At 41.2% G+C, this 12749-nt stretch overlaps 1 protein-coding gene across 2 annotated transcripts in view; it reads right to left on the bottom strand.

Annotated features, from left to right (window-relative positions):
- Window positions 1–12749, bottom strand: part of TXLNB (taxilin beta) — a 51905-nt gene that overhangs the window by 14330 nt on the left and 24826 nt on the right. For both annotated transcript variants that reach the window (XM_027056757.2, XM_015080184.3), the window contains 3 exons: window positions 10967–11086; window positions 6720–6794; window positions 59–151 (listed from right to left, as the gene is read on the bottom strand). In XM_027056757.2, the coding sequence (XP_026912558.2) occupies window positions 59–151; window positions 6720–6794; window positions 10967–11086 (288 nt within the window). The remainder of the gene's footprint in view (window positions 1–58; window positions 152–6719; window positions 6795–10966; window positions 11087–12749) is intronic.

Genomic DNA, 12749 nt, shown 5'->3' with positions numbered 1-12749 from the left:
AGAATTGCCTGTCAAAATAGAAAATGTCAGTATTTTGTGGGGGATAAGTACTACTCACTTTATCCATTTCCTGTTTGAAAGTGGCAAACACCTCATTGCTTTTTGTCAGTGTGTTCTGGAACTCTTCAAACCTTCCGGAATAGAGAGTAAGCTGTAAATAAGGGGAAAAGTACATCTATTTTAGAGCTGCTTTAAGCATGCTTCCAGAACAAAACAACATGGCATTGTTCGTTATTTGAGAAGAAAGTTGATTTAAAGGAATCCTCAACACAATGTTAACAATGTGTTCTGTTCTTTTGTTTACTGTGACATCAACCTAAGTCAGTGAGTATGATTGAAGTACGTCTTTAAAGAAAAAATGAAATAAGAAAATGTGTCATCACCATTTCATTACAGCCTAACTTTTCCCAACACACTTTTATTGAGCACCGAACATACACATTGACTCTATGTGCAAAGCATTGAACATGTGGCTACTGTTTCTGAGAGACATGCACACGTGATGGGAAGATAATCTCAAAGACAACTTGATGATGGGACAGGGAATACTACAAAGTGCCAAGTCTGTTCAGGATGGTGTCAGTCAGAGAAGGAAGTGAGCATGGCAGGTGACCACGTAAGCCATGTTTTTGTGGAGACGGCGAACCTTGAACTTGGTCTTGAAAGAAGTGAGAATGTAGAGAAATGAAAAGAAGTGGTAGAAAAGGTGGACCCGACATGGGTGGCTGCAATCATACCCGTTGTGCCACGCTAAGCAACCGACCATTTACATTTCAGTCCATTTGGTTTTGTATGTTTAGAAGACAGTGTTATAGCCAATAGCAGTTAAATGTCCCTGTTCATCAAAATCAGTTTAGTATACGAATTTTCTACAGATGGAAAGAATGAGTCTCGAGGAAGGAATGCCTTTTCTAATATGCACACAGTATAAAACATCGTATGGGTTAGCATTGGCAAGCGTGTGGTTCACTTCAGGAATACTTTCTACCTCTATATCCTTATTCCAAGGAATAAGGTAATTTGAAGTAGGAATAAAGCAGGACAGGGAAGGAGAGTGTGTTAAGTACTTGATTGCTAGAGACAGCAATACACTAATTCAATCTTGCTTTAAAAAATGATTTTAGAATAGCATGCTATGAGTGGAGATTTAATATGGATGACACATGTTAGGAAAGCCTCCATTTTCGAATGAGTATTTGGTAATGTTGAATGCTGGAGCAAACCCCAGCTCCTCAAATGGGCACCAAATGACTAGCTGGTGGTACCTGGGACACTGTCTTTTTGAAAGAGAAAAACTACTAACTGGAAGCCAGTAGACTGGAGAGTTCCCAGTCTTGGGGGTGAGAGGTAGAGAGTATGGGAATCAGACTACCCCTAGAACCCAGAAAATCTGCTGATCGAGAAAGGGTCATTCTCAAATGTTGTAGAATAGCAGAGATTTCACTGCAGTAAACAAGAACAACGGAATGATAATGTAAAACCTTTCTGTAGGATAGATTTTCCAAAGAAAAGTGAAACAACATCTGAGTATCGTTTTGAAATCACATGTTGGTTCCATGCATATGTGACAGAGCTTGGGGGCAACTCTGGTGGCCTACATTTTTTTTCTCATGATTCCTTGGCACACAGATGAAAGAAGACTGAATAAAAGGGCACCAGGGAGTTCATGGCCAGGAAGGTGTAGTAGGGTTTTACACACACACACACACACACACACACACACACACACTGCATAAGACAATCCTTAGTCATTATGTGCAACGCACTCTTGACATATTCTGTTTAGTTCTGTTTCACTTTTTTTGAAGTAGTGGCTGGGATCCACTGAATTGATTTCAGGGCCCTTGAGTAGGTCAAGTCCTTAATCTGAGGATAAACTTCTACTGGACTGGCTATCTATACTACTGCACATAATCTAGTGGTCCAGGGTGAGGACAGCTACTCCCAGCTGATCCTCTCCACCTTCATTTGCATTCTTGGTTACATATCCTGTGAAGTTGCTTTTTCTTACTTTCTCTCCTTTCTTTTCCCCACTTCTCGGGAATTCCTGCAAAGTTACGGGAGGATGGCAGATACTACCGTCCCTGGAGCAGGTCCTCTCAAAGCCACTCACGCAGCCGGGTCATTGCAGGCTGCACACAGGCAGAGCAGGAGTGGGCGCGTGCACAGCCCATCTTGCTGGCACAACCTTGAGAGTATCAGCAGGAGCAACTGTGCCCACCTCGGCCAGCTTCTCCCCTTCCTTTGGGCAAAAATGGTCTTTTGGGTGTATACATCGGGCAGGTTTTGTTTCCTTTCCTCATGTTTTCTTGTGGCATGGGGGAAGGCAGACACACCCAGAGGGCCAGGAGGAAGTGTCTCATTTCATTACCACTTCTTCTGGCCTTTTTCTAGTGACTGTTTTTTGTTTTTGTTTTTTTTTCTTCTCTCCACTGTTGTTCTTTCTTTTTAATTGGGGCAAATACATGTAATGTAAGAGTTACCATCTCAACTATTTTAAATGTACAGTTCGGTATTGTTAACTGCGTCCACACTGTCGTGTAACCAATCTCCAGAACCCTTTCATCTTGCAAAACTGCAAGTCTCTACCCATGAAACAGTAACTCCACATTTCCCCTTCTAAGTACTGTTTTTCATACTCAGCCTTTCTTCCTATTTGACCTCTTTGTGGCAGGTGGCAAAACCTGTGTGGATTATGCTTGTCTCAGGTAAACAACTCTAAAACCCTTTACTTGTGCTAACTCAAAATGGACACTTCTTGTTTACTTTGTGGATATTTGTTTGGTATATGTTCCCTCTCACTATCACGCTGACATGATGCATGTTTGGTTTCATGTGTCGTATTCCTGCTCTTATTTTGGTATTTCAGAGAAGCATGGAAGGGACATCCAGAGGTCATCCACAGCACTCCTGCCAGAGGCAGAAATAGAAACGGACTGTTCTAGGGTGAGTCACCACAACAGTTGCTGCAACATTTTCACTGTTATGTGGGTGAGCGACTCATACGTTCTTTTAATGGGGCACCAAATTTTAACTACAAACGTTCACAGCATACAGGAAACAAAAGCATGTCCAGGAATTGTCTTAGCGAACTTGTGATATTTGATTTGGGAACACGTCCAATTATAATAGCAGTTGCAGAGTAATGTCCTCTCATCCTAGATACATAAGGTGAGGACTTCCGGTTTAAAGGCTGTGATTGCTGTCCTTAATTTACCAAAAAAAGGAAGGAAGGAAGGAAAGAAAGAAAGAAAGAAAGAAAGAAAGAAAGAAGAAAGAAAGGAAGGAAAAAGAAAGAAAGAGAGAAAAAAGAAAAAACTAAATAAAGCCAAACCAAATTTACTCAATGATCTTTCCCCTTGGGCAGTGTTTTTGCGGCTGTGTGGCTGCGTTGGTATTGCTGACTTTCCACATCCACCATCTTCATCCTTATCGATCCAGTGAACACTCTATTTGTAGTGGCAGTTGTATTCCATTGATCATTTCTGACATTTACTCCGTTGCCATGGTTTGTATAATTGAAAGCCAGACATCTCTTTGCTAAGTGAGAATCATGCCCCAACCTGGCAAGCTGCTGTCTTATGGCTGAAGGTGACTTCATCTAGTTAAACGTAATCTGTCCTTGATATTTCCTTAGCTCAGAATGTGGAAATGGGGACTTGAGCCCTCTTGCCTCCTCCCACCCCACTCCTTTAAAGCAGTTCTAAACCTGAAGGAAGGGTTCAAGTGCTCTGCAATCAAATCTGTGATTGATTTTGTTTTTCAAGGTCTAAAGGTTTTAAAGCTACAACATCGACAGTTTTCAAGAGGAATTTTTAAACATTTTTATACATAGGGTTTGGGGGCTACTATATTCTTCTTGAAGTCATTGTTGAAGTTTTGAAAAGTGCCTTGAAGACAGGAGACAAAGGGGTGTCCTTGCAGAGAGGGCCACACGCCACAGAAAACAAGGCAACGGAGGAAAAGGCGGGGTTAGCCCAGCTTAGGCCACACTGCTTCTGCTCTGGAAGCTGTCTACATTCAGGAACTAGAGCTTGCACAAGGTCTCGAGATCATCTTTTCCGGGGGTTCATAAACTTTTTTGTAACCAAAGACTCCTTTTGTCTCATATATCTCTACGTAGATCCTCACCTATGAAATAATAGTAATGTTAGCTCATACACTAATTGTTAGCATTTTTATTAGTAGTATTATCACTGTGTTTAATTAGGTAGGGACTTTTGATTCTCTTATGGATTAGTCTATCTCCAGCACCTAGAACCTTGTCTAGCACTGAGTAGGTGCTCCATAAATATTGGTTGAATTAATTATGCTAATTATGGGCCAGGTATGGGGCTAAGTGCTTTGCATGCATAACTTGAAGGCAAACTGCATATCTTACATATTCATTAACTCATTTTCCTTTTATAAACTTAACCAAACATGTGAATAACTGCCATATAGCTGCTGAGTGAGAACTGATATGTCAAAAACAACTATATCTTATTTTCTTTTATCATTTTTAATTTTTATTTTTAGAGAGTGTGTGTGAGTGGGGAAGAGGTACAGAGGGGGAGATAGCATCCAAAGAAGGCTCCATGCATAGTGTGGAGCCTGATGTGGGGCTCAATCCCACGACTCTGGGATCATGACCTCAGCTGAAATCAAAAGTTGGGCGCTCAACTGACTGAGCCACCCTGGCACCCCCCAAAACAACTATATTTTAAATAGTAGCTGCTGTTATGCTGTTATGTTTTGGAAATACTGAAAAGTAATGAGCCTCCCAGAGGTTAGAGAACTCCAACTTGGGATCATGGGTGCATTACAGTATTCTTATTTTACAGGCAAAGAAATTTAGGTTTAGGGAGATTTCAATGAATTACACAAGGTCAGACAAATTCTGAGCAGAAGAGCCAGGACCCTGACCCTGGTCTCTGGACTCTGTCAATATCAAGGAACGAATGAGGAACATTGGCAAGTCTAAAAACTCCTGGTAGATGCTTTTTCAAATTTGAGGTGTGGCATTGGATCATACCCTTATGTTTCATTCCACAGGTCATTTAAGGCCTAGATTCTGATGCCAGCTGAATGAATGACTCTCTAACCCCATGTCTAATGGTATTAATCTACTCTTCTCAAGTTCATTATCACCATTTATCGAGAGGAGTAGAGATTGCTTGTCATAGATGATATGAACGATGAATAGCTTCAAATATTGTCTCTTGTACCCCTCAAGGCTCTGTGCTGAGAATAGTACAGAGATAGGGCCAGGAGCCCTGCCTCAATTCTCTGGAGTCTCTTCAAGACTGTGAGGTCACACCTCCTCTCCCCCTGCCTGCCTCTGTTTAGAGAGTGGCCGCTGCCTGCCGCCTACCCCACAACCATGATGTGATGGTTCTGGGATTCCCTAAAGGATGACCTTGAGTTTGTAACTCTAGATTTTAGTTTTTTAATTCTGGACCTGCTGATTTTATTAACAGTAAGAAACATGGTTCAAATCTCTATGTAATTAGTATTTACAAATGATTTTGGTATGTTATTTTATGTTATTGAGGGAAAACAATTTATCAATACATTCGGGACACACACTGGAAAAACTATGCATTAGGAAGGTGAGCTATGAAAATGCGATCTGCATTTTTGTCTGCAGTGGTATAATTTGTGATTTTATTACCCACAAATAAATTTATTTGTGTCTTATCTTTTCTCATATGCTTTGTAAAAAATGAACAAGTATTCATACAAGCAAGTTTTCAATGAACTTGTTCATTCGTATAATGAACAAAGTTTTTGTTTTTGTTTTTGTTTTTACAGTGGACAAGTGTATAGCAGTCAGCACATAAACATTTACAAGTGAATTATCCAAATCTTAAATTAACAGCTGCCCAGCTCGCCAGGCTTCTGGTTTCGTCACTTTCTGTGAATTTGCTCTACGTGACTTTACAGTGTCTTTAGCATTGGCTCATTTCTCCCAGCAGGGGCGCTAGTGTCTCTCTCTGGCTCAGACCTAGGATGCCTAACCCAGAACCCGACAGGCAACTTTTGCCAGAAGGGGCAGAGCCCCAAGGGCAAGGGAGGGATGGATAGAGTCATCTGTTGCACGAGGCTTTTTATCTTTGAGTCTGAAATATGAATTCTTGTAGTCTAATCAAAACACACACATGACATCACAAAGCCAGATCAAAACTGTTCCCTACTTGTCCATCATCCCTAGTCATTTATCACTGACAAGGCCAACCTCCTATAGCACAAGAACTTTGGTGCTGACTTTATCTTCCTCATTTCTTTTGATTATAAATAATATCAAATAGGTAAGGATACTTTCAGTATTGAGAGTTCTAGATGGCGCATGTGATCCGTTCACATTTTATTCTTACTTTAATAGGATCACGGGGAGGAGAGAGAGAGAGAGAGATGACGTATTATGAACAGATAGGCAGGAACCAGGACACCAACTCATTCCGATTGCCCGTCGGGTGCCCTCATTCGTATGTCAGCAAACCTTTTGATTCGATGTTGTTGTTGCGGACCATTTATTTTTCTCAGGTGTAATGTGGTGCTTTTATTTTTACTTTAAAATAATAAATATGAAGTTATTCTTCATTTCTAACTCCTGCTCCCCTCGCCCCCGCCACATGTTAAGGCCTGGCGGAGAGTACCTTTGGTTCATAGCCTGTTAATGTGGCAACAAGGAGAGCACACCCCATGCATGGTTGTCCCCCCGCAACCCCCCATTTCACCTGAGCCTGCAGGACTGTCTCTTGTTCCTTCAGCACTTTGGCTTGAAGTTTCCACTCTGCTGCCTGGTTCAGCAACTGTGAGAAGAGAGAACACGTGGAAAGATTGTCAGATTGCTCTTTACGTTACCATTTGGTTATAATTTGTGGATGAAATGGAATAACTTGCTAATTAACCCTCTTAAGTAGTTTTTTGGGAGCTTGGCAAAGTATCTAAGAAAGCTAAGAAAACAGCGTCTAAAAAGTTGGATTCTCAACTAAAGATTTGTGGTTCTTAGGGATAAAAGAGAAAAATAATCTTCAACTCAAGCATAAATCACACAAAATGTAACCTCCCACCAAATTCTGGAAAAGTCTAGCAATCCTGTTTAGTCATCATTCAGTCCCTGCTTGAACATTTCCAGAACCCCCCCTCCCCCTGCCAGATCATTATTGTGAGCAACTGTTGCTTTATGTTGAACTCAAGGTTATTCTCCTAGACCACAGTTCTCCACCATAGCATGCACCAGCGTCTCCTAAGGAGCATGCTAAAATGCAGATCCCTCTCAAAGAATGTAAGTTAGGAAGGATAGGTGTGATTCAAGTCTGTAGTTAGAGCAAATAAACAAGATGGTTTGGGATTTGGTGGTCCATGGATTATATTTTGAGAAACACTGAGTTACAAACTTGACCTATTATTCCAAATCTTGTATAAGATTTACAAAAGAAGTCTCATTCCTCTTCCACGAGGCAGCCTTTCAAATACAACCAAGGCTCTCATATCAAAGATAATCAGAACTGGAAGCTGACAGATTAAATTGAAAATGTTGTTCTAGACATAAATATGACATACACATATGTAAAACATGTTATTTGAACTTAAGATATATGTTTACTTATTGATTTTTATATAAAGCTATGGTCTTTGTTTTGGGTATGGGTCTTCTTTCTTTTTAAGTAAGTAAGTAAGTTATTTATTTATTTATTTATTTATTTATTTATTTATTTATTTATTTTGTGAGAGAGAGCAAGAGAGAGTGTGTGAGGAGGGAAGGGGCAGGGAGGGAGAGAATCTTAGGCTCTGTGTCATGAGCACAGAGCCTGATGCGGGGCTCAATCTCATGAACTGTGAGATCCTACCTGAGTCAAAATCAAGAGTCGGATGTTTAACCAACTGAGCCACCCTTGGGTATGGGTCTTCTGACTGGCATTCAGAGAAGCTTTTTGTTGTTGTATATACATTAGTTTTTTAAACAATAGTACTAAAACCTAAAGACTTAAGATTATTTGTGAAGAAGCTTGATTGGATAATTCTCTAGAGTTTTACCACTTTCTCCAAGTCCTTTATAGCTACTCCCATCTAACTTGACAATTGTTTTGTGCTATTTGGCATTTCAAAGCATTAAGCATCATTTTCATAGAAACAGTTCTTTCTTCTCACACTTACATTTCATCAGTTTCTACATCATTCTGTTGGTTTTCATAACACAAAATCAAGAAAGAAAAGGTTTGGGTGCAAAGAGCTGGTTTGTGGTCAGCGCCGTCTTCCTTAACTTGGGAACCCATGTGTAGACACTGGAGTAGCTGTCCAGTCACAGGATTCAACATACTGAGGGATCTGTTAGTGTGTTTACAGACAGAATGGTGGACATCATGAGTTAATCTGATTAGTCAAGTAGGTGGCCATCAGTTTAAGAAGTTTCTACTCTAGGGGCGCCTGGGTGGCTCAGTCAGTTAAGCATCCAACTTTGGCTCAGGTCATGATCTCATGGTTTGTGAATTCAAGCCCCATGTTGGGCTCTGTGCTGACAGCTCAGAGCCTGGAGGCTGCTTCGGTTTCTGTGTCTCCTTCTCTCTCTGCCCTCCCTGCTTGTGCTCTGTCTCTCTCTTTCTCTCAAAAATGAATAAACATTAAAAAAAAAAAGTTTCTAGTGGTTTTGAAGATGGACTGACTTATATATTTTTTCTTTGTGCCTATTTAAAAAAATGCCCAGTTTTTTGGTGATCAGAACAAAAAATGATAAAATCATTACATAAAAAAACTTGGAGGCATCTCTTTTCTTATCCAAGTTTATCTTTTTCTCATGGCTCAGTGCCTCCATTTGTGAAAATGGGTTGTATCTCTTCCTCCATGCCTCCCAGAGAACAGTGAAAGTTCATTGTTATAGAAGCGCCAAGACCCACCCCATGGAGGTCTGAGGCAGCTGTGGAGTACAAGACCTGTAGGGTCCCCTCTGGCCATCTGAGCATGTGGCACGTTCTTCACTAAGCAGGCTCAGGAGCCCAGTTGTGGTGGGTGGTTCCCTGGCCGAGAGAGGAAGATGGCTGCCTGTTCTGCTTGGGATGAAGGAACCCTCCAGCTCCAATTTGCTATTTCATTACTTGCAAAAAGAAGCATCATAGCTGGAATCTGGGTAGGTGGCCATCTTTGAAGAACTGAGGGGGCTAATTTTTTTTCTTTTTCTTTTTTTTTTTACTTAAATCTCCTGTTTTGCTAAACCAGGGTAGAAAAACAGGGGAGTATGTTAACTTCTTGCTAAGGCTGGGTCACCTCAAAACGACCCCTACTCTCTTTCAAATGAATCTCTGCCTAGTTATTCCTCTGTCATGTCTCATGTGTTATGTGCCAAATGTAATGATATCCTATAGGAAGCATATTTTGCCTGACAGGGCAATTATGCCAATAGTGGGGTATCTGTTTTCTTGAATTCTGAATAATAATTAAATGCTTTCTTATTTTGAGAGGTGGGTTGTAGATGGATTTAACAACTTAATCTTTTGTTAAGAGTGCATGGGCTTCTGCTTTGAGATTATCCAACGTCCACCAGGTTATGTTCTCCAAAATTCGCCCTTTTGCTGCCATGTGTGATAACCATAGTTATTATTAAATTGCTCTTCTAGTCTGATTTTCGGTAATTGCAAAGTTTGTGATCAATTACTAAATGGCCAAATTTGCATGATTAGCCCATTGATTGCATTTTAAATCCCTTTTCCCAGCAGCAGACGCACACTTCGACTCATGCCTCTGAAACACATGTCTGAGTGTGATGTATTATCACAGAGCTTGGGCTTTGGAGACAGACACATTGGAGATGTGATGTGTTGGGCAGTGTGACCAACACATATCCGTCACTTAGCAGTGTGTGACCTTAAACAAGTGGTATATCTTCTTTGAGCCTCAATTCTCTCCTCTGGAGATGGGCCCTACAGTTGGCTCAGAAGGTTTGGGGTTAATGAGATGTCATTAAAAGCCACCACTCAGTTTCTTAAACTCCAAAACTCAGGAGTCATCCTTGACTCTTCCCTTTCCTCACTGCCGCCATCGTCAGTATAGAGCACCGACTGTTGGTTTTGTACTGAAAACGTAACTTCTGTCCGTGTCCAGTTCTCCTTATCCACTGCCATGTCCCCAAGCCAAGCCATCATCGTGTCTCCTCCAGATTGCTGCAGTAGACTCCTTGTCCCCTTTTAGTTCACTTTCCACCCAGGAGCCAGATTCATCGTTTAGAGATACAAGGCAGATCATGTTACTTCCTTAGCTAAAACTACTCAGACTTTCTCAGTATATTTAGAATAAAATCCAAACTACTTTCCCAAGCCTATAAAGCTACACAATTTGGCCCCTGCTTATGTCTCCAACTTCATTTGGAATCTTTCTCCTCCTGGGTCTACATGCTCTTGCTACTGTGACATTTTTCTGTATCTGGGGGACCCCAAGCTAGTTCCAGCATCAGGGTCTTTTTTGCTGCTACATACTGCTGCTGGAGGCCTCCTCTCTGCCTCCCTGTCACTAGGCAGGGCTCAGCTCAAGCATCCTCCCCTCTGGGAGGCGTCCTGGCCACCCAGTCTAAGGTAGGCTCTCCCTCCTTCTGCCCCTTTGCAGTTCCTCCTTATTTCTCTACTAGCACCTATTATTATCTGAAATTTTACTTCTTTGTTCATTTCCTTGCTTATTGCCTGTCTTTTCTTAGTTAGATTCTAGTCTCCATGCCGGGACACGGCCTTTTTGGTCTTGTTCACTGCTAAACCCCAGATGACGCTTAGCACAGGGCAGGTGCTTGAAAAAGATTTGTTGAATGGGTGCATGACTATTTTATGTAAAAAACCATGTGGGTACAGTGCCTTCTACTGGCTGGCCAGTGTAGTTCTCCAGGGAAGCCCAGGTTCTCCCCATCGGTCTAGTGCTCTGTGACTATGATCAAAAACAACTTTCTCAGGGGTTCCTGACTCCCAGGCAGACCAGACAAGCACATTGACTAAATGATAAGTACATATTCCTTCTCGCGTTTGTGTCGCTCCTCTGCTTCCTTCATCATTTCTTGTGCCTGTTCCAGTTTTGCATCCACCAGCTTCTGCTGTAGTTCTCTGTGTTTAAATATTTTGTCCAGATGCTAAGGAAAAATAAATTGCACATGTCAAGCTTGGCTTATTATTGGTGCTGAATAACGTAAAATAAAAAAAATAGCATCGACACACATGTTCTCCGGGTTTCAGGATTTAAAACACGGGGCGGGGGGGGGGGGGGGATAAATGCATTGGCATCACTTATGGCTCTATATAAAAGTCATAAGTTGGTGCAGTCCCCTGCATTTTGCATTATGCAAAGGTGGCTGCAAAAGGCAGAGGTGCCAAAGTTCAGTAATGTTAACCCCAGAAGCTCCCAACATTATTTTTCTGAATTTAGCAACGACTAGATATGAAGGTTAGTTATGATGCTAGATAGCAAGGTGATGCATACTGCAAGGAAGGGCTATGGCACCATCACTCAGTATCTTGGTGAGATCTATAGATATAAAACCACCTTCAATCACATTAATACAATTTGTTGTAGTGAATTCTCTTCCACATTCTTGTCTCAAGGGTTGTGAGGCAGCTCTGGGGTACCAGCATGTAGCCCAGAGTCTGGGACTGGGTGGGGAGCCCCCCACTTCAACTCTGTTGGATGCTGGGCAAAACAAGGCTAAGGGTCACAGGTGAATTGATATGCAAATTGCTACTTCCTCCTCTACCTCTTTTGACCTCTCAACTGGCTTAGTGAAGAGAAGCTTCCAATTCTACTTTAGTGCAGAGAATTTCTTAGTCATTAGGAAGTCTAATCGGCAAGAGGATGCAAGGAATTCTAGCCTTGGGGCTCCTCTAGAACCAATCCCAAGAATGTACAACTGGTCTACTGGGTCTATTCTGTTCTTCTCTGGGATCCCTCTGAAGAGTATGGATTTTTTTTTTTTTTTTTTTTTTAGCTTCCTCCCTTTTGCTTCTGCCTGAGCCTCCACGTGGTGTAGGATTGATCTTAGTGATAAGACAAAACGGTAACACGGCATTTTGGTTTACTGTAAGGGGTTTCCTCAACTTATCTAACTGCTGCTTCTGTGTGCAACTGGCTCAGTTTCTTTCTTGATAAAATCCTCATGTTGCCAACAGAGCCACTCTGATTATGTTATGTGACATTTAAGGCAGACATTTTAATATTTGGGTGGGAAGAGGAAAATAATATATATAAAGATCTTGAGAGGGCCTCAGAAGTCTTCAAAATGTATTAAATATCCAGATATAACTTTGAAATAATAAAAGGCCCTTTTAATCTCCCTAATGTAAACTATTGAAAGCAAAACTCTTTTGGCTTTTGTGACAATGGGTAGGTGATTAACCTCATAGCCTATGCCTCCCATCTATATAATGTGGGTAATAGGGTATTATCTAGGGCATAAGGTTGTTGAGACCATGTAATGACACATTGTATGTAAAGTGCGGTACTCAGCACCTTCCCTGGCACCAATTCAGCACTGAATAAATAATATCATTAATATTATAATTATTACATCATTAATACTATTATTGGCTTGTGGAGCATATAGAATACAGACCCTTCATTTACATGACATGATGATTCTTAAGAAGGAGTGTGTGAGACATTTCTCCGTTCTATAGACCATGTTTTTTAAAATCGACAAATGCTATTTTCAAGGATAACTGTGCTGATGGCCTACTACTTCCTAGTTATTGCTTTGCTCTGCAATGATTCCAGTTTTGAAGAAATCCCGTATGACTTTCAGC

This window comes from Acinonyx jubatus, chromosome B2 (assembly GCF_027475565.1).
Source record: "Acinonyx jubatus isolate Ajub_Pintada_27869175 chromosome B2, VMU_Ajub_asm_v1.0, whole genome shotgun sequence".
NCBI classification, from domain to species: Eukaryota; Metazoa; Chordata; class Mammalia; order Carnivora; family Felidae; genus Acinonyx; species Acinonyx jubatus.
Note: the sequence above shows the minus strand (reverse complement) of the source record. Positions and strands in the feature narration are given on the sequence as shown.